The 22964-nt window shown below is 41.7% G+C and overlaps 1 protein-coding gene across 4 annotated transcripts in view; it reads right to left on the reverse strand.

Moving 5' to 3' along the window:
* The window catches only part of PIAS1 (protein inhibitor of activated STAT 1), a 74497-nt gene that overhangs the window by 22455 nt on the left and 29078 nt on the right, over positions 1 to 22964 (reverse strand). For 2 of the 4 annotated variants that reach the window (XM_070953948.1, XM_070953947.1), the window contains exons 1-2: positions 14771 to 14970; positions 7814 to 8258 (exon numbers count right to left, since the gene is read on the reverse strand). In XM_070953948.1, coding sequence (XP_070810049.1) covers positions 7814 to 8258; positions 14771 to 14800 — 475 coding nt within the window. In that variant the 5' untranslated portion in view covers positions 14801 to 14970. Of the gene's footprint in view, positions 1 to 1947; positions 1984 to 7813; positions 8259 to 14770; positions 14971 to 22964 lie in introns of those variants that run through there. The other 2 variants (XM_070953946.1, XM_070953949.1) reach the window with 2 other exon arrangements.

Below are 22964 nucleotides of genomic sequence, written 5' to 3' on the forward strand. Positions count from 1 at the left end.
AGGGTTGATACTTTTCACAGGATATAGACTTACCTTGGAAAAAAACTGGAGGTTGATTTCGAAAATTACTTTAGAAACAGAAAATATAACTGGACTAAAACCTGACACACTGAGCCATTAAAAAAAAAGACTGATGAAGAACACAAAGTAAAATGTTCTGATTGACAATAGAGTTCGGAGTAATTGTGAGGGAGAATCCGTATTTTAAGCATTAAGCTTCAACGTGTGGCATATTATTGCACTGTATACATTTCCTGCATGACTGAGAGTGCAGAAATTCATTCACAAAGATCTGATTTACATCCTAAAGTCTCAAGTCATTTGATTAAATGTGAGTCATTAAATACAAATTATCTCTTCTCATAACATAAAACAAATGCTTGTAGAACAAAACAAGGAAGAATTAGCAGAGCCAAAGGGGATTATGTTCTACCAACTAATAAGAGGATATTTTAATTGAAATGCAAGAAAGAGGAGCTCAGCATATACTTTCTCTTGCTCTGATAGCTTCGACCAAGGAGGTGGATAGAAAGAGGTTTCTTCTGAGATTTGCAAAACTCATCATGTTTCTAAACCCAGCATACAGCTTGTGAGGCAGCAGAATTTCAGCCAAACTAGGTTAACAAGCTGCGTTATTGGAAAGAAGCAAAAACAAAACAAAGTATTCTGACTTTAATAGGAAAAGGAAAGTAAGACAAAACGTATCACTAAAAATTATTATAGATCAAATGTGGAAGGTAGTCAGGACTTGGATACTGTACCGAAACCATTCCTCTTTGAAAAATGCATGAGAAATCCTTGGGGAGGGGGTTGGGGGGGGAGACGGGACACATATTCTTTAACACTGCAGATTATTTGGGAGGTTTCTACCTTTAGAGGAAGTAAGCATGCTGAATTGTTGGGAGACAAGTCAAATATAATAAAAGAGAAAGAGAAAGAATGCCTGTCCGTAATTATCCTGTAAGGTACCTATGACTGAAAATCTGCACCTATGCCTCAAGACCAGTCTGAAAAAGTTAACCTCTCTCTGCTGGTGGGCCAGCACCATCCGTTAGACCAGGTGTGTCCAAACTTTTGGCTTGCCTGGGCCACATTAAAAAATGAAGAGGAATGGTCTTGGGCCACATATAAAACATATAATATAGTTAATGTATAATGTAACTTCCTTTATTTGGGGGTTCTTATGGGGCCGCATGACTAGATTCCAGGGCTGCAGACTTTGCACGCCTGCTGTGGGCTCTGCTTTTGGAGGCATTAAAACAGATTCTTGTGATAAAGACAAATATATATGTCTCCTATATTTATGAGAGGCTTGTGGATATTTTTATAAAACATATACAGTTACGATTAGAGCAGTTTATGATTAAGAGATGCAATTAAAACTGTACAGAGCAATGTTTGAAATCTGCATATAATATAAACTTTGAGAGCAAACAACTCAAGTATCCTCTTACGGTAATTTACAGATATTATATTAACAGTTCCATTACCTTCAGTTAAAACAAGCATTTAATGACCCACCCTTCCCCCCCCCCCCCGCCCCCAGAGGCTAAATATATCACTGAAATTCTCCTCCTCTGGTAACATATTCCTTTCTGAATTGGAAAAAGAAATCCAGTTAACCATTCAGAAATGTTTTCACATAGTCCTGGGTGAACATGCAGGGTCCTCTCCCAGCAAGCTCCCCAACCCAGTTCCAGTAGCTCCTCCATTCTGTTTATTCACTGAGAGCACTTTCAATCTTTCCTTGCAAATTGGCCATTGCTAAATAATTAAGAGCTTATTGCAATAACTCAAGATAAATTGTATCGCAAAATCACTATTTGCTGGAGTATTTCACGGTACAATAAAATGAGGAAGCATTTTTGCTTTATACAGTTACATTATGGGACATTTATTAGCGTAAGAGATATTACATTAATCCAAGAAAGCATTACTGTATCTTACCATAATTTTCTAACACTGCTTGATCTCCATCTTGCTGCACTTTATTAACTAAATATACACCGTCTGTGGAATACCACCAGTACTGCTAAGTTGTGATAACTAGTAATAGCCAATAACACTTGCTAGCTTTATCAGACTTACAATACTCAACAAGGAGAGCCCTCTGTTAACTTTTACTTCTACAAAGACAAGTGAAATTTGTTAATTTCCATTTGTCCCTCATAACCACATCAATAGTCTAGGACAGATGTCAGCAACCTGCAATTCTGGAGCTGCATGTGGCTCTTTGGGCCCTCTGCTGTGACTCCCTGTTGGGTGATTCCACCACTGGCTGGCCTCGCCCCACCCCTCGCCCTCCCCTCCCAGTCACTCCTCGCCTGGCCTGAAAAGATAAGGACGACCGCGGGAGATGGAGAAGCGGCTGGAGCAGATGCAGAGAGATACAGAGAGAGAGAGAGAGAGAGGGAGGGAGGGAGGGAGGGAGGGAGGGAGAGGGAGGGAGAGAGAGAGAGAGAGAGAGAGAGAGAGAGAGAGAGAGAGAGAGAGAGAGAGAGAGAGAGAGAGAGATTTTGTGGTTCCCAGTGTTTTTTAACAACTGGTTCTCTGTCCTAATGACCGGCTGGGTAGGCGTGGCTAGGGGGGGTGTCATGTGACTGGTGGAAGTGAGTGACGTCAAGTTGGCCACGCCCACCCATGTTTTGTGGCTCCTGGTGTTTTCTTTTCTGTGGGAAACAAGTCCAAATGGCTCTTTGAGTGTTTAAGGTTGCAGACCCCTGTCTAGGAAGACAAGGATTCGTTATTTAGATTTTAGTCTGCCCTTGTGATTGCAATGAAGTTGAGCAGAGTCATGGAAAAATGCAGACATATGGAAATTTCTTAATTTATCCCAAGCTATAGCATTTTTGCAAGCTTTTTTGCCACTCAATTCCTTCTTACCCAAGGACAGAGGACTTGCTCCTGCAAAATGGATGCGGGATTTAGGAATATTTGGAAAACACATGGTTATCGGCCTTATCTCATAACATTAAGGACAATTTTAAAAATAATTTTTATGGCCAACTAAATCTCTGTATTTTAAGTACCTATCATAAAGCCATGGCCATTCCTTTCTGGCTGGTTCCCTTTAGACTCTTAGAGTGAACCAGGACAGAAGTAGCAGAGAAACTGGGGGAAAGATAGAAAAAAAATCTATGCAGTTCCATAAAAGTAAGGATAAGTAATCTCAGAACAAAAGAAAGTGAAAACCCTTGCCAGAGTGTAAACTATAAGCTTAAGTCTAATTTGAATTTTAGTTCTAAAATTCAAGATATTGAACACTAAAGAGACTTCATGCAAACAAGTCACTCTAGCATTACTGTATTTCTGGAGCTCCATATTTAATAGGGAAGCAAGCAGCAAGTCCTTTCAACTAAATTTTTTGCATTTCTGGAAATTACACCTTTGGAAATGTTTATTTTTTTTAAATTCTCTTAGTAAATTGCTACATAGGTTAAGAAAAGCTACAATTTGCCTGCTAATACATTAAAAGTTTGCCAATTGTTTATAGTTTAATAAAATGAAACACTCTTTGCATTTCAAAGAACAGGTCACGGATTTTAGTGGGTCTCAAAGCATGGATTGGCTGGAGCAGGGGTGTCAAACTCAAGGCCCGGGGGCCGGATCTGCCCCCACAGGGTGCTTAGATCTGGCCTGCAGTGCCACCCTGGAAACAGTGAAGGACTGGCCCGCGGTGCCTCCATTTTCGCTGGCAGAGCGTTGCAGGCCATTGCAGCTGAAAATGGAGCTCAGGAGCCTGTTTTCACTGGCAGAGTGCTCCGGCCACCACAGGCGCCCCCCAACATGAGTGATGTTGAGCTGGCCACGCCCACCCTGGCCACACCCACCCCGGCCCCCTGAGGTCAAATACAACCCTGATGCAGCCCTCAATGAAATTGAGTTTGAAATGCCTGGGCTAGAGAAAACAATACGTTTACTCAGAGCAGGATTGAATCCTGTCAGAAGCATTCCCTTCCATTCACCCTAAGGCAGTTGGGCACCAGGGACTGGTTCCGTGGAGAGGTTTATCCATGGACCGGGGGGGGGTGGGGGGTGTAGTTTTGCATGCTGCCTGCATCCCGTGGATGGGGCTTTGCTTGTTTGCGCAGCCTGGTTTCTGGCATGACAGGGATTGGGGCCCTCTGCCCTAAGGCCCACCCCAGCAGCATTCGGAGCTTAAGGCCTCTTAAAGGTGTTTCCACCAGCTCTCCAGAACCTGCAGCCTTCAGCCTAAATCCTTCAGTTGCAAGTAATTCAGACTTCTGAGAAAGGGGATTTTTCATTCCCAGCAGGTGGCCCTGTGAGGAAAAATGGGGGGAGGGCAGAAGAACTGGGGGGGGGGAGTTGTACAATGAAATGCAGCTCAGGTTCCTTCCCCCCCACGACTAGGAGGTTTATATAAGTGCAGTATCAACAATGCACTTTTGTCCTACAGTTGTATTTCAGCTATCCCTGGTAAGCTTTCTCATAACTTTTATGCAATGCAACGTTGTTTTTCCCGATTTGAATCTAGATTTTTCATTCCAAAATGTATTCAACTGCAAAGAACAGAACGCAAAACATTTCTGATCTTGGAGGCAACGAGTTGAGCCAGGATAAGCAAACCTGACTCAAAAGCATGTGTCTACTTAGCTTTCTAATCTAACATGAAATATCCTTTTCAGCTTCACAAAATTATTTGTGTATTCATCAATCCAGCTGACCTGGTTTTGGTGTCACCTAGACTTGAAACCTGTGCGCGCCCACATGCACCTGTAATGAATTGCATTTTTATAATTACTTTGGCTTCTCAAATCCAAACATTTGAATTTGGTGCATAAAGTTTCACAGAAGGTGCAAAAAAGAAAAAAAGAAAGAATAGAAAAGAAAGAAGACCATACATTAGTAAAGAAAAAGAAAAGAAATATATAAAGAAATGACTTTCCCCTAATCACAAGTGTAAACTATTTTAGTAACTTAAGATCTTCTCTTAAAATGCAACAAATGTCTTCTTCCGTTTCCTGCCTCTTATCTATAAACAAATACTTCAAGCCTCCTTATTTCAGTCCCTATGTCAGCAAAAGTCTATTAAGGGATTCCAGAGAAAACAACGCATTTGTTTTAACCTTGATAAAATATTTATATATTATATGCTGCCCATCTTGCAGTCACAAAACAAACCAACTTTATATTCCTTCATTTTGATCCTCCCTTCAAATAATATCTTAGAACTTGGTTTCTTTTGATTTTTCATTTCAGGCTGGCTCAGTGGGGGGGGACAGAGGACAATTTGAGGCTGAAAATTATTATAGATAAAATCTGAATCCGGGATTAGCAGGGAATTAATCCCATGTCATTTTACAATACTAAAGGATGAAATTGTCCATTTTTTTTTATTCATAAGGCATTATCTTGTTTCACTATTGAAAGGCATCAAAAACTGCAGAAGGATCAGCTCGATATTTCAAATTAAAATATAAGTGTGTCCCCACTGTACGTTTCATTTATAAACTATGAATTTATTCATAGTCACAGCCAGAGACTTAACTTGTTCTTCGTGACCTTATAAGACACTGACAAAATTATTTTGCTGATCTTAAGAACACATTTAAAATAAAACTCTCAAATTGCAACCGTATAGTTTAAGAAAAAAATTCTTGTCCATGAATTTATTTCCATCGACCAAAGAACGTCTGTATCTCAAGAGTAATAGCAAGAGGACATCTACTTCTCAAGGGGCAGAAAGCCAGTTCTGATTCTCTTCAACAAGCCCTCAAAACGATAGCAATATTGTAAGTGTGGAAACCCAAATGTCTATTAGGGCCCTGAGAGAGAAAAGAAAAAAGCCAGAGACTCAGCAGGGCTGGCCGTCATCCAAACAGGAAAAGTCACAAGTAACTGGAATTTGCATCAGCCCTTTAGAGTCTGAACAAACATTAAAAAAAATGTGAGCATACTCCAAACACAAAAGAGACTTCAACAGATGCTTTTGAGTTAACCTAATACATTAACAGGATTTAACAATTAGCCTTGAACAATTAACTATGGTACCACTGCATTTTAACATACCCCAAGGCATGTTAATTCTCAAAAACATTTATCTGCACTTCTGTTTTTTAAGAAACATCATTTCAAGTGTGCATTCGTGCTGCTGTAGAGCTGCACCGTTTGTCTGAAGCAGAGCTGGTAAGTAATCTCTTTCAAGAAAGCCATTAAAGGCTGTGTTAGGACTTTAGAAAGTTCTCTTGGACAGGAATTATTTGGAGTTTGCAATATTACATTATTACCTTACTCTGTGCTTCTGACCAGAATTCATTAGAGATTGAAAAGCTCAATTTATCTCCTCTTCCTAATTGAAAAGGAAATAGTTAGAGAGCTGAATATTACACAAATATACATGAAATTGGTTAATGATTTGCAATATTGGAGACACAGATTCTTTCAGGATCTGAAAAGCTTCACATCAATATACGGTAATCCTCCTGAGACACCCAGAAAGCCACAGGACAATGGATAGATCAGTTGGATTCCTTCATATAAGGCAGGTGGCTCTCAGACATTTCAAAACATGGAACATGTATAATAATAACAAATGTCCCACCTCTCCCAAAGTTTATACAATATAACTTCTTCTGTTAGACTCCTGAAATGTTACCCAACAGCCACATTTGGTTCTGCAGCTAAGAGATTCTGCCCTCAGCTCACATTTGGCACATCGGACTATAAAACTTTTAGCATCTTCTAGATTGCCAATTGTCTCATTTTGCAACCTTTTTAATGATCAAACATCTCTTTTTTTTTTGTTTATAGCTAAATACGTATGACTAAAAGTGCTCTCAACTGTAAGTGACATTTCACTTTATTTTATGGCTATACTACAGTATCAATAATTTTATTTGATTTTAGGCTCTGGCCAGTAATATATTTTAGTTAGCTTCTGTATTCCTCACTCTCTCTAGTTGATTATTTGTGGTTTTACTAGTGTTTTTGTACTGTTTGTCATATGCCTGCTCACTGACTACCATAATCAACAAATAAAGTATTCATAATTTCTCAAGTCTTGTGGTTCTGGACACACTGGACTACAATCCCTATAGTTTCCAACCAAATTTTAGTCTAATGCATTTAGGAAAAAGTAATAGAAATCTCTTATTTCAGCATCTTTACATATTAGTTCAAAATTAAGAGAAAACACATTAACGAAAATGGTCTTAAAATTAGTAAAGTCTATAAACAGATTTTCCTCCCTTCTTGAGCTAGTTAGCCCAAATTTTGTGTGTGTAACAAGATGGCTAATAAAGCATTCTGGTGAACTGGTAATTTCCATAGTGCGAAATAAATTAAGTTTCAAGCATTTAAAGTCTTTCAAAATTTTGTCATTTTGATTGCTTGCATTAGCAAAACAAAAGTGCCACATTGTTAACAAAAAATTTCTGGAATTCCAAAGTACATGTTTAAAATTTGTAGGTTAAGTCTTAGACTTTTTTTCATTAGTAAGAAGCATTCTGCATTGATGGTCCAATAACTTATTTAATAAAATAATCTCTAGTCAAATTGTTTTCTACTGAAGAATAATTCAACAGTTTACAATTACATATTCTGGCCATATTTGTTTGTATTCGTATCATGTTCACTCCGCCTAAATTTCTTTCAATTAATATATAGCACCCACCCCCCAGTCCATCTTTAAAAGTCAAGAAATCGTTCCATCCAAACTGGAGATAACCAAAGGCTTTCAATCTGTAAGTTGGGAGTTGTCAAGGAAGAAAAGTATGAGATCCTTAAGTGTATTACTTACATCCTCATGCATATAATGATTGCATTTATAAAAGTGACAATATTATTCCCTTACCTAGACTGGTTGGTTTTATCAGTTCATCCAACAAGTCATAAAATGGCAACTTCTGAAGCTTTATGTCTGGATGGACTGGGTGGAGTGCTGAGGTCAGATGGGGCAGATCCAGTTCATGTTTAGGTCCCAGGAGAGAAACGGGAAGTAACGGCGAAGTTGCCGGGTGGCCATCGAAAGCAAGTTGTGGAATGGTAGAGGATGACAAAGGGGAGGACATGGACGTTGAGTGGACGCTTGGGATGGACAAGTCTGCAGAGGTTATTATTTTTTGCGGGAACCGCCTCCTGTAAAGTTCTTTGATTTTCATTTGGACGGCAGGACTGCAGCCAGCCTTGAGCAAATGAAGTGCTTTAGTAAGGAGTTCGTGTTTGCGGCCGTGCTTGTTTCTTCCTGCGTAACCCAAAAGCACCTGCAGCTCAGAGACTCGGAGGCTCATCACCATTTGCTTGAAGACAAACAAAAAGGCAAGACAACAGTTATTCAATCAGAGCTGTCTGTGAACATGAGAGAGTAGAGAGTTAACTCTAGAGAGTCAAGCAAAGCATAACTTTGCTCCACCGAACATACATTCATCATCATCACCATCGTCTCATTATTATTATTGCTGCTGCTGCTGTTGTTCTGTATTGGGGGGAAAACCCTTCCCAATTGTGAGTTCAGAACTTGATTAAGGAGCATGTTTTCTCTTCCTCTCATAATACATTTCAGAAATAATACATGTTATTATGGGCAACATTTGAGAGGAAGGTCCTTTCAACATCAAATGAGTGGCATGCCTGCAACTCTGCCAAAATCTGTCAACCACTGATTATTGTGCAGGGAAAATTATAGAATAAAATTAAGCAAAACCCCCGATGCTTCTCTTACACAAATAAGCAATATGTTATTCAGTCTGGAACAAAAATATATGAAGTAAGAGCCTAAGAATCTGGCAATAAATTACTACATCCCAAATCACATCATTTCCAGAGTACATAGGGCAGAATAAGAAAATATTTAATATCCTCTTAGGATATCCTCTGTGAAAGTTAACAAAATTAATTAGGTTAAAGATTTACTAGAAGACAAGAAAGCAATTAAGACAATCAGATACAATCATCTTACAACCGGGCGCTTAGCAAGTGTCTGATATTACAAGGAACCTAAAAATGAGATTTACAAGCCGAAGGCAACCAAACTGAATTTATGGCTGTTTGCAGAACCCTGTAGTCATGTGACCACAATTTATGATTGTTTCTGCTGGAAACTGATGTTTACTTCCGGGTTCCAGCAAAAGTCACCCCAAAGTGAACAATGAGTTTGCTTAACACCCATGGTGCTTGCTTTACAACTGCCACAAAAAAAGTTGTAAAATTGGGTGCAGTCACATGGTAACCCACTTTATAACTGTCACAACTTAAGACCCAAATTCTGGGCTCAATTACAGTCATAAATTGAGGATTACTTGTTGTTAAATGATAGTAGAGACAAAAATGCAGTCTCTGCAGTTAGATAGAAATGTGAAAGTGACTGTAGTAGAGACCTTGACTTGCAGTCTTGCCTTAGGCAGGAAACCAGTTGAGTGACCTTGGGCCAGTCCCTCACTCTCAGCCCTAGGAAGCAAGCAATGGCAAGCCACTTCTGAAAAACCTTGCCAGGAAAACTACAGGGACTAGTCAACCAGGAGTCAAAAATTCACTTGAAAGTCACAGACACAAAAAGGGGAAACCAAGTAAGGAAATGAAATGAAATTATCTACTGCAATTCCATTGTTTACCATACCATATGTCATTAAATAATTTACAGTGCCGCTTTATTTTCTCTTAAGATCACATGCAGTATCCTGTCTATACAGCCCATCAAGAAAAGAGTAAAGCTGCAGCAGAGGTGAGTGCTGAGCAATGCTCTTCCCTAAAGAGTCACTCACCAAATCGAGAGACTGAGGAGCACTTCATCCAGGGGTGAAATGCTACCGGTTCTGGCCGATTCGTCCGAACCGGTGGTAACAAATGTGCCCGATTCACCGAACCGGTAGTAAAAATGCTTTAAAAAGTAAAAAAAAAGTTCCAACGATGGCACGGCACAGCTGATCGTCTGAACTTTTTTTTTTTTACTTTCTTTTAGCATTTTTTTACTACCCATTCGGGCAATAGGTAAGGCAATAAATGCTTTAATAAAGTAAAAAAAAAGGTTCCAACAATCAGCTGTGACAATCAGCTGTGCTGATCCTCTGAACTTTTTTTTTACTTTTTAAAACATTTTTTGCTACCTATTGGGGGAAGTCCGTTTTTGCTCTCAAAAGGCTTCCCTGAAGCCTGCTAGGCCAAAAATCGGGAGTTGGGATGGGGGTGCAAGGAAGGGAGGAAGGAAGGAAGGAAGGAAGGAAGGAAGGAAGGAAGGAAGGAAGGAAAGAAAGAAAGAAAGAAAGAAAGAAAGAAAGAAAGAAAGAAAGAAAGAAAGAAAGAAAGAAAGAAAGAAAGAAAGAAAGAAAGAAAGAAGGAGGGAGGGAAAAAGGAGAGGAAGGAAGGACCACAAACCTGGTACTAGATGCAACTTCAGAGGATACCTTGAAAGAGCACAGCAATCAATCCAGGACTAGAAGGGACCTGGAGGTCATCTAGTCCAACCCCCTGCTCCGGCAGGACATTGTTGTTGTTGTTTTATTTGATTTATATGCCGCCCTTCTCCGAAGACTCAGGGCAACTTACAATACGTTGAGCAATAGCCTTCATACTTTTGTATATTTATACAAAGTCAGTTTATTGCCCCCACAATCTGGGTCCTCATTTTACCTACCTTAGAAAGGATGGAAGGCTGAGTCAACCTTGAGCCTGGTGAGATTTGAACTTGCAGTAATTGCAGGCAGCTGATGTTAATAACAGTGCTTTAGTCTGCTGCGCTACCATTGTTAAAGTGAGTTTGTCTTTTGACCCCCCCAGTCACATGACCCCACCAAGCCACGCCCACAGAATCCATAGGAAAAAATTTTAGATTTCACCACTGATTTCATCTGCTTGAACTCACAGGTCTTTGCTTACAATGCTGAGGAATTTGAACCTCTGAACCCATTTTATGGAAGGCTAATTTATAAAAGTTTCTTTTTACTTTTTTCTTACTATTTTATTTCATGCTTTTAAATTTTTCAAAAAATTTATAACAGCCTATTTTTTTTTCTATAGAAAAAACTACAGAAAAATTAACCTGTGCCAGAACCTATTCTCTTAAATAGCTAAAAATCTGATGGGTTTATTGAAATGTAAATGCTGTAAAAAGGAACCTTATTTAACAAACCTTATTTAACAAACCTTATTTCGCGATTTAAAAGCTATTGAAGTAATGACACCTTGATTTACTTCAAAGTGTCATTACTTTAATAACTTTTAAATTGTTTTAAACAGATTAATAAAATATTAAGACATTATTCTGGGAAGGCATATCTCTAGATCCTTCATCCAAATTACAGACAGCATATTATGAAATATTTTTTTATGTTTAGCTTTACCACTAAGCGAAATCACGTTTGACTTCCAACTTCTCTGTGGAATACAAGTGATAAAGAAAAAGAAACCACTACGGACACAATTAGAAAGTTATTATGCAACTCCCTGGATCTCACAATTGAGGTCTCTCGAAGATGCTCAGTTCTGCTGTAATATTGGCACAGAAGGGGGCAGAGCACAGATGAGTTCAACCCTTGACAAATTGACCCCGTGGGACAATCTCTGACTGAAAATAGCAGGTAAACTTTGGGGAAGGGGAATCACTGATAAAGTAGAGTTATTATCCTTTGAATCATCTATTGACAATCATGTTTTTAAGCCATCTTACTTAATGTTAAACAATCTGAGTTACTTAAAATGGAGAAATGGCAGTATATTCTATTAGTTCAGTTCAGTTCAGTTCAGTTCAGTTCAGTTCAGTTTAGTTTAGTTTAGTTTTAGTTTATTAAAATATATGTTGTTTTCACATATTTGGTCGAGACCCTTAGATGCTTTAATGATCTCTAAAACTTTTGCATCTTCAACTTATGACCTGTCTTTTAATGACCATTACAATGGCCTCCGAAAGGGTGCTTAATAGCCCATATAAAGCATTTTGGCTGTCGTAAAATTTCCTGCCCTCCCAGTCACATGATCACAACTTGGATGCTTGGCAACCTGTTTCAATTTACAACTTCCTGCCAAGCGCCCTGTGATTATGCAATCTTCTCCGGCAGCTTCCCCAAAAAGTAAATTGAGAAGCCAGCAGGAAAGCTGCAAGTTGCAACCCTCTCCTCCCTGAAAGAAGCTGCCTCTGTGTGTCTATCTGTCTGTGTCTGTACTCCTTTGGTGGGGTGGAAAAACAGAGCTCAGATCCTGATTATTTGAGCTCTCTGCACCTGCCAAAGGAAGTGCCTTGTGCGCACAAAGGAGTGCTGACATCCTGCCATGCCCTTCTGCGAATGGAGGGGAGTCCTTCAGGTAGCTTTTTTTATAAGCCCCTAAAGACCACAAATAATCAAACTGAGCATCATGTCATATCTCACCTAATGACTGCTCTGCTCAGTGGCTGAGATTCTGGACTCAATTGTGGTTTTAAATTGAGAACTACTTGTATTGTCAGTAGTGAAATGTTTGTGGATGTCGTCCACACTAAAATGCCCTGCTTAAGCAAATCTTAAGCTATTTACAAGTTATTGTTCAAAAATGCAACATTCATCTTAGGAAATGAAAAAGCCTCTATGCATTTTTTTCAGGCACTAAAGATAATGTATACTGCAAACTGAAAGGGGAAAAAAACCCCTAGTATTAACCGCCCAAGACAGAAATTGCAAATTCTATCAAGTTTCTACCCTTAAATATCACCATTGGAAATTCTTAATATTTTGCATGTATAGAATACAAAATAAGAGATTCATATGATTTATAGCTTCTTCTATTTCCCTCATTATTTGTAGTGAAAATCTTGTATGAATCATAAAATCATACTATTGGGGGTGAAATCTTGACCTCCTCAGAGAGGGCTCACAACTTGGGTGTCCTCCTGGACTCGCAGCTGCCCTTAGAAGACCATCTGACGGCTGTGGCCAGGGGGGCTTTTTATCAGGTTTGCCTGATTTGCCAGTTGCGTCCCTTTCTGGATCGGGACTCCTTACGCACAGTCACTCACGCCCTCATCACTTCCCGTCTGGACTATTGTAACGCTCTCTACATGGGGCTCCCCTTGAAGAGCACCCGGAGACTCCAACTGATCCAGAATGCGGCCGCGCAGGTAATTATGGGAGCAACTCGGCGCTCCCATGTAACACCGCTCCTGCATGAGCTGCACTGGCTCCCGGTGGTCTTCCAGGTGTGATTCAAGGTGTTGGTTGCCACCTTTAAAGCGCTCCATGGCATGGGCCCTGGGTATCTACGAGACCGCCTTCTGCCACTGATAGCCTCCCATCGATTGGTACGCTCCCACAGAGAGGGGCTCCTCCGGGTGCCATCAGCTAGACAATATCGGCTGACGTCCCCCAGGGGGAGAGCATTCTCTGTGGGGGCCCCCACCCTCTGGAATTAGCTGCTCCCGGAGATTCGTAGGATTCCCGACCTGCGTACCTTTTGTCGCGCCCTAAAAACATTACTATTCCAACAAGCAGGGCTGGCCTAAATAATAATAATATTTTTACTATTTTAATGGGTTGTTTTATTAGAATTTTCGGCCAATTGATTTAATTGTTTTAAATTGTTTCTAATTTTTATACTGTCATGGTTTTATTTCTGGCTGTATACCGCCCTGAGTCCTTCAGGAGAAGGGCGGTATAGAAATTTAATAAAATAAAATAAATAATAATAATAAAATCATAGGACTGGAAGTGACATGAAAATCTTCTAGCCAAACATCCCTGCCCAGGACAAGAATCCTACAAACACCCCAAACATGTTGCTGTTCAATCTTTCCTTGAAACCATCCACAAATGCAGGCCCCACCCCCACCCCCACGAGTCTAGAAGGCAGATTAAAACACTGCTGACTAGTTCTCACATTCAAAAATTCGTCTTTATTTTGAGCTTGGATCATCCTCTGTAAAGCTCCCCTGCCTGCTCTACTCTATATAGGAAGTAGCTTCCAAGACTTTGCTCTCTTTCCTGCTCTTCTCTTGACTCTTTCTTGTTTCTTAGCATCCTTCTTGTATTGTGGCAATCAAAACTGGACACCGTATTCCGCATGAAATCTGACCAGTGCAGCATAGAGCAAAACTATCCTTTTTCGTAAGCTCAACATTAAACCTCCGTTGATATAGTCCATTATTTGACAACTGCAATACACTGCTGGCTGATGCTTAATCTTGGTATAGATTATATATGGTACGAGCCAGACATCACCTACCTTGTACCTGTATGTCTAGTTTTTCCTACCTAAGAACTGATGTACATTAGCCTGGAATGCAAGGTAGACATCAGTCAGTTTTTCAAAAAATACATGTAAATGAACTTGGATAATAAATCCAGGATCGTTGTACATATATAATACAAATTTTTCCTTAAACCAAAGATGTCTTTTTCGCATGAAAATTCAAAAAAAATGCCTGCTATAAGGAGCCACAGACATGTGCATAATTGTATGCTCCAAAGTACTGTTTTGCCGCTGAATTTAAAGCACTGCACAATTCTAGGCTCGAGCTCTTAGAGAAAATGTCAACTTTCAGTCCCACCTGAGATTTAACTCCAGGCATTTTTGCAGTCATGTCCCACCTATCAGGACATCACTGATTATGAATAGGAATTTCCACTGTCAGCAGAGCTGTTGTTTTTAAGGAGCCTCATTTTATTCAATGAGTCATAAGAAAATGTTTTGTATACTGAAGCAAACAAATTGGAGGGAAGGAAGAAAGGAGGCAGACTATTAAAACTGTCAATTATACTAATTAATCCTTTCAGCTAGTTGCAATATTACTTGTTGCATGCTGTCAGTACCTTCTAAAGTAAAAATTATCCCATAAGCATTTCCTGTTTACCTGCAATACACAATTCTGTGTTGGACTCATTGCATTAGTCAGCTGCAGAATCACATCACTTCTTCTGCTGTCTTTGTCTGCTCTGGACAAGTTTCACCTTCTTGGCAGATGAAGCCAAATGGAGATGGACGGCAAAGTATCTGATGATTTCCATCTGTTTCATTTTTTATTTTTATTTTTCTGCCTTCAAGTCTGTGTTAACTCTGATGACTGCCTGGATTCATTCCCACAGTTTTCTTGGCAAGTTTTCAGATATGGTTTGCCATGGTCTCCTTCCACAGGCTGAAAATGACTGGCCCCAAGGTCACTCAGCTCTCTTAGAGCCTAAAGCAGAACTAGAACTCAGTCTCTCAGTTTCTAGCCTGGTGCCTTTACCCACTGCCTCAAACTGCTTCATTTAGTTCTCTCATTTATTCGTTTAAAATGTATCTACTGCTTACTTCCTTAATACAGATACAGATTAACAGAGTTGGAAGGGACCTGGTAGGTCATCTAGTCCAATCCCCCGCCCAAGCAGGAGACCCTACACCAGTCTCTTCTTGAAAGCCTCCAGTAATGAAGCTCCCACAACTTCTGAAGGCAACTTCTCTTCCATTGGTTGGTTATATTCACCGTCAGAAAATTTCTCCTTATTTCCAGGTGGAATCTCTCCTTGGTCAGTTTCCATCCATTATTCCCTGTCTGACCTTCGGGTGCTTTGGAAAATAGCTTGACCCCTTCCTTTATCTGGCAGCCCCTCAAAGACTGCTTTCATGTCTTCCCTGGTCCTTTACTAGACTAATCATGCTCAGTTCCTGCATCTGTCCATCGTATGTTTTAGCTTCCAGTCCCCATTCATCCTGGTTGCTCTTTTCTGCACTCTTTCTAGAGCCTCAACATCTTTTTTATAGTGTGGTGACCAAAACTGGATGCAGTATTCTAGGTGTGGCCTTACTAAAGCTTTTTATACTGGTAATTAGTACATCACTTGATCTTGATTGTATCCCTCTGTTAATGCAATTTAGGATTGCATTAGCTAAAGGGAATACAAAGCTAATTCTAATACTACTCTAGGAAGAGCATGGAAGAAAAATCTATCCTTTGAGACGTGGAAACTCAGGAAAAAAATAAAAACAATGTTTCAAGTATTTTGGAATTATTTTCCAAATCAATGCTGGAAGGGGCACTCATGCTGATTAGGTAGCCCAAAGAATTACCACAGCAATTCTATAGTATCACTACTCAAGGTAATACGGTAGGTATCTACTCACAGCATGAAACTTTCCCAGGCAAAGTCTTAGACAACATTTTGGACTACACCTATTCTTTATATCACTATTTCTGGCAGCCACCAGTCTTGGTCTGTATTCTAGTTTTAGTCATCATTTCTTTAATTCTTGGGAATCACTTCCTAATTCTTTATTTTGCACTTCCAAATGCATCTCAAATATGGCTCTTAAGCAAGGCTGATTATAGGGAAAACAAAAGCTTGGCTAGTAACATTTAATTATAGGCTTAAACTCATCAATCAGCCCACTGGGTTGCTCCACTGTGTTTTAAATGATACTTGGAAAAATGTGGCATCTCCCAGTCCAACATCAAAGTTGGACTCAGTTGTTGGACCAATTGTTGATTGGTCAACAATTGCTTGAAAATGGGTGACAATCTAGTTTGGACAGTGTCCAGTTCTTGCATAAGCAATTAATTAGGGAGGTATAATTCCCTACCTTGATTCACTGACTCATTCAAATTACCTTTACTGGTGATCACTATAATGCCCTCCTGTCAGCATTTCACAGAGCAGATATTGCATCTCCCTGTGGCTCATAATCCCTGTCTGTGCAGCAAGGAAAAAGTAGAATCAATCACATTGCTTCTGTTACTGTATAGGTTTTGTACAATATTGTGCCAAAATCTGTTTCTGCTCTTTTAGCACCAATCCCTGGTCTATCCAATACCTTCCACACTGAATTTCTGCTTCCTGATAAGGTCTTTCACACAACGTATGCTGATTCTGTAAACCGCTTAGAGCAGGAGAGTCAAACTCAAGGCCCAGGGGCCGCATCTGGCCCACGGGGTACTTAGATCTGGTCTGTGGGGCCGCCCTGGAAACAGCGAAGGACCAGCCCGCGGTGCTTCTGCCAGTCCACCTCCTGAGCTCCGTTTTCACTGGAAAAGGGTTGCAGAAGGACGTGGCAGCTGAAAATGGAGCTCGGGAGCCTGTTTTCACTGGCAGAGTGCTCGGGCCACCACAGGCGCCAACAGGAGTGACCTCAAGCTGGCCATGCCCACCCTGGCCACGCCCCCTCACCCCAGGTCAAACACAACCTTTATGTGGCCCTCAATGAAATTGAGTTTGATATCCCTGACTTAGAGAGTGCTGTAAAACACTACGAAGCGGTATATAAGTCTGAGTGTTATTGCTATACAATGCTGTGAAATTCTGTTATTTAATATCAAGTACCTAGCAAGCTGCCCCTGAAACTGATTGCTATATATGCTTATTTGTTGTTTATCTATTTGTCTTTTTTCCCCTTTTATCTGCCAGCTAAAGGCTGTAATAAAAATAAATTGAATTGAAAATTAAGTTAAACATTTGGAAAGTTTATGTGGCCATCCTACTCAGAAAAAATTACATTAGGTAGCATATAAAATATTTAAATAAAAATACAAAAGAAAAATAACACATATCATTAAAGCAAACTAAAACAATTAAATGTTGTTTGTAACTAAAATATAATTACCTTTCAGCAAATGGAAATTCTACTCAACCCAAACAATCCAGGAAGTGTTCCATAAAACTGTGAAGAACTAATCAGAATCAAGCAGATGAAAGTGGGGACTTTATAAGGTACATCAGATCAGGAATATCAAACCACACCAATTACTTGGTCCTGTAACCGTATTTTGAGGTCCCCAAAGCAGTTTAGAATAGGAAACAAAACCCCACACACACTACTGTATGCATCAATCATAGACACGTTACAGTGGCACTGGGGTTGGAGAAGCTGCAATAGGTAGAAAATATGTTTCCATCATAAGGACTCCATGGTCCATGTCCCACAGTAGGACAATGGAATAGAACACAGAACACAGAATAACAGAGTTGGAAGGTACCTTGGAGGTCTTCTAGTCCAAGCCCCTGCTCAAGCTGGAGTCCTTATACCATTTCAAACAAATGGCTATCCAATCTGCTCTTAAAAACCTCCAGTGTTGGAGCACCCAGAACTTCTGGAGGCAACTCGTTCCACTGTTCAATTGATCTCAGAATCAGGAAATTTCTCCTTAGTTCTAGGTTGCTTCTCTCCTTGATTAGTTTCACTGTTTCTTGTCTTGCCTTCTGGTGCTTTGGAACATAAGTTGACCCCCTTGTCTTTGTGGTAGTCCCTCAAATATTGGAACACTACTATCACGTCTCCCTTAGTGCTTCTTTAGATTAGACTAGACATACCCAATTCCTGCAACTCTTCTTCATCAATGTTAGCCTCCAGCCCTATTATTCATCTTTGGTGCTCTTTTTCTGCACTTTTTCCAGTGGCTCCACATCTTTTTTATATTGTGGTGACCAAAATTGGAAGCAGTATTACCAGTGTAGAATGCTCAGGCTTTGTAAAGCGGTACTAATACTTCATGTGATTTTGATTCTATCCTTCTGTTAATGCAACCTAGGATTGCATTCACTTTTTTGGCTGCTGCCGCACACTGCTGGCTCATATTTCAATGATTGTCCGCTAGGACTCCAAGATCTCTCTCAAGAGTTACTGTTTTGGAGTCAGGTTTCACCTAGTCTGTACTTGTACATTTGGTTTTTCCTGCCTAAGTATAAAATCTTACTTTTCTTTACATTCAATTTATTTTGTTAGATAAGGCCCAGTGTTCAAGTCTGCCAAGATTCTTTTCAATCCTGAGCTTATCTTCTGGGGTGTTGGCTATTTCTGCCAGTTTAGTGTCATCTACAGGTTTGATATACCGTATTTTCCGGCGTATAAGACGACTGGGCGTATAAGACGACCCCCAAATTTTCCTGTTAAAATATAGGGTTTGGGCTATACTCGCCATGTAAGACTACCCCTCTTCCAACGCACACCAAATAAAAATTAAAAAAACATCAACTGGCTCACCCACAATGTAAAAGCAGCTGTGCTAGACCCAAAATGGCCCCTGTAACAAGCAGGAACCTCACACAGCCACAAAAAGCCACAAAACCCAACTTTCACACTTTACACACACAAAATTCCACATACAGCTTTGTGAGATTTTGTGTGTTTGTGTAGTTAGAGTGAAACACTACAAAAACACACTAAATCTCAGAAAGCTGCACAAATATTATTTTATTTTATTTTATTTTTATATGAAAGCTAAATTTAAAACTTCCTAAACTTTAAATGGCTAGTCTAAAAAAGAACAACTAAAAAAAAAACCCAATTAACTATTTTTTTTTAAAGATCCCAAATCTTGATTGCAGGCAGGGAGTTGCTTGCTGATGGAATGGATTCAGGCAAGCGAAGCAAGGCAAGCAGCTAAGGCAGTGGTTCTCAACCTTCCTAATGCCGCGACCCTTTAATACAGTTCCTCATGTTGTGGTGACCCCCAACGATAAAGTTATTCCTAAAACCATCAAAAATATGTGTTTTCCGATGGTCTTAGGTCAGGGGTCCCCAACCTTCTGGACCTCAGGGACCACTAATTTCATAATTTTAAATTTCGCGGACCACTAATACGAATCCAGTGCGCCGCTTGCTGAAGCACCTGGACTCCCAGTACAGGATGGGGTCCTTCAGGTACTCTCTCTCCTCTCTGTCTCTCTCTCTCTGTCTCCCACTCTTTCTCTCTCATTCTCTCTTTCTCTCTCTCTCATTTTCGCTTTCTCTCTCTCTCTCCCTCTTTCTTTCTCTCCCACTCTTTCTCATTCTCTCTTTCTCTCCCCCCCCCTCTCCCCCACTCTCTCATTCTCTTTCTCTCTCCCCCTCTCTTTCTCATTCTTTCTTTCCCCCACTTTCTTTCCCTCCCCCTCTCTCATTTTTTCTCCCCCCTTTCTCATTCTCTTTCTCTCTCTCCCACTCTTTCTCTCTCATTCTTTCTCCCCCCTTTCTCTTTCTCTCACTCTCTCTCATTCTCTTTCTCTGTCCCCTTCTCTCTCCCCCCACTCTTTCTCTTTCTCCCTCCCCTTCTTTTTCTCTCTCTCCCATTCTTTCTCTCATTCTCTTTCTCTCTCTCTCCCCTCTCTCTCATTCTGATTCTCTCATTCTGATTCTCTTTCATTTTCTCTCTCTCTCTCGTTCTCTCTCTGATTCTTAGATTCTCTTTCATTCTGTCTCTTTCTCTGTCTCTCATTCTCTCTCTCACTCTCTCTGATTCTCTCTCTTTCTCTCATTCTCTTTCATTCTGTCTTTCTCTCTCTTTCATTCTTTGTCTCTTTCTCTCTCTGTCTCATTCTGATTCTCTCTCTTTCTCTCTCATTCTCTCTCTCTCTCATCTCATGGGCCAGCCAGTGTCTTGGGGCTGAGAGGAAGTCAAGAATCTCCCTGAGAGACTGAGGGCCGGAAGAAGTGTGGGAGCGAAGCACTACTTGAACTTGTGCGGCATGAGCATTCGCCTTGGTATATTTGCGCCAGCCGATGGCCAAGGCAGCCCTCATCTCTCTGCTGAAAGTGCAGCATCAAGATTCTGCCTTGGTATGTTTGTGGCGCAAGGCAGCCTTCGGTTCCTGCTGCTTGGGACTCAAAGCGATAAATGGTGACTGGTCCGGGGAGCAGCTGGATTTTGCTCTCCATTGCGGACGCCAGATCAGCCCCCTGCAAGATCTCATCTTTCGAGGAGCGCTCCCTGAAGCGGGGCTGGAAACTTTGGTCGGGCTCCTCGAAAAATGAGATCTTGCAGGGGGCTGAACTGGCGTCCGCAATGGAGAGCAAAATCCAGCTGCTCCCCAGACCAGTCACCATTTACCGCTCCGAGTCCCAAGCATTAGGAGATGAGGGCTGCCGCTCTTACAGCGCTCTTACAGCGGAGAGAAAAAGCCGGATGCCGCTCTCCATTGCGGACACCAGATCGCCCCCCTGCAAGCTCTCCTCTCAAGCAGTCCAACCAAAGTTTCCAGCCCCGCTTCAGGGAGCGCTCCTCGAGAGACGAGAGTTTGCAGGGGGCCGATCTGGCATCCGGATTAGAGAGCAAAATCCAGCTGCTCCCCGGACCAGTCACCATTTACTGCTCCGAGTCCCAAGCATCAGGAGATGAGGGCTGCCTTGTGCCGCAAATATAACAAGGCGGAATCCTGATGCCGCTCTTACAGCGGAGACAAAAAGCCGGATTTTGCTCTCCAATCGCCCCCCTGCAAGCTCTCCTCTCTCAAGCAGCCCAACCAAAGTTTCCAGCCCCGCTTCAGGGAGCACTCCTCGAGAGACGAGAGTTTGCAGGGGGCTGATCTGGCATCCGGATTAGAGAGCAAAATCCAACTGCTCTCCGGATCAGACGCCATTTACCACTCTGAGTCCCATGCAGCAGGAGAGGAGGCCTGCCTTGCGCCACTCCTGACACAAATATACCAAGGCGGAATGCTGTTGCCGTACAAATGAAAGTAGTGCTTCACTCTCACAGCTTCCAGCCATCGCAAATGCCGCTTCTTCCCGCTTCTGCCGCCCCCTCCCCCACTGCCACAACAGCACCATTCATTCCGGATGGCGAGGGCTGCGCTCGTTTTTCTGTATTGCACCACCTGCAAAACCCCTGTGAAAGGGTTGTTTGACCCCCAACCACTGAGCTAAGGTAAGCAAGCTGGAGGGGGGACAGTTTTTCCCTTCTCCATGGCTCTGGCGATCCCAGCTGAGTTGCCTGATTAGCAGATTGTCAGAGCTTGGATCGCCAGAGCCATTTAAGGCTCGTCAGAGCCTTTCGGGCTGGTCTGCCTGGTTACAGGAGAATGATACCCAGCGTATAAGATGACCCCCGACTTTTGAGAAGATTTTCATGTGTTAAAAAGTCGTCTTATACGCCGGAAAATACGGTATTCCCCTTCTATTCCCTCATCTAAGTCATTTATGAAGATACTGAAGAGACCCAGATCTAAAACGGAACCCTGGGGTACCCCACTGCCCACCTCCCTCCATGTGGATTAGTTCCAGGGTGAATAAAAATCAATTAAAAACAAAACAAAACAATCAGATTTTTTTTATTTAAATAGGGTTTTTTTTAAATTTTTATGAAATTCATTTTAATAAAATGCTTTTGGAGTAAAAATCTATCTAAAGATAGTTTTCTATTTAAGATACATTAAACAAATAAATAAACAACCACATGTTTATTGGACCCGTGCCCCTCCTGGCTGGTACTGGCCACCTGGGAGGTAACACGAGGCTGGCTCCAGAGGATTATAAATGCTTCTTTGAGACAGGGTTTCTTGCCTCCTGTCTTGAAAGAGGTGGTGGTGAGGCCCCTCCTCAAGAAGCCTTCTCTGGACCCGGCCGTTTTGGCAAACTACCGTCCGGTCTCCAACCTTCGCTTTGTTGCGAAGGTTGTGGAGAGTGTGGTTGCGCGACAGCTCCCATAGTACCTGGATGAAACCGTCTATCTAGATCCGTGCCAGTCCGGCTTCAGGCCTGGGTACAGCACGGAGACGGCATTGGTCGCATTGGTGGATGATCTCTGGAGGGCTCGGGACAGGGGTTGTTCCTCTGTTCTGGTACTGTTAGACCTCTCAGTGGCTTTTGATACCATCGACCATGGTATCATGCTGCGCCGGCTGGAGGGATTGGGGGTGGGAGGCACCGTGTTGCGGTGGTTCTCCTCCTATCTCTCTGACCGGTCGCAGTCTGTGTTGGCAGGGGGGCAGAGGTCGACCTTGAGGTGCTTTGCTTGCGGGGTGCCACAAGGGTCGGTCCTCTCGCCGCTCCTGTTCAACATTTATGTGAAGCTGCTGGGTGAGATCATCCGTGGTTTTGGGGTGCGATGCCATCTGTACGCTGATGACACTCAGCTGTACATCTCCACCCCAGACCACCCCAATGATGCCCTCGAAGTGATGTCCCAGTGTCTGGAGGCTGTGCGGGTCTGGATGGGGAGGAACAGGCTTCGACTCAACCCTTCCAAGACCGAGTGGCTGTGGATACTGGCGTCCCGATATAGCCAGCTGGTGCCATCGCTGGCTATTGGGGGCGAGTCACTGACCCCCACAGAGGGGGCTCGCAACTTGGGTGTCCTCCTGGACACACGGCTGTCTTTA

The sequence above is a fragment of the Pituophis catenifer genome, unplaced genomic scaffold, assembly GCF_029215685.1.
Source record: "Pituophis catenifer annectens isolate HBS135680 unplaced genomic scaffold, rPitCat1.0.hap2 SCAF_14, whole genome shotgun sequence".
Lineage (NCBI taxonomy): Eukaryota > Metazoa > Chordata > Lepidosauria > Squamata > Colubridae > Pituophis > Pituophis catenifer.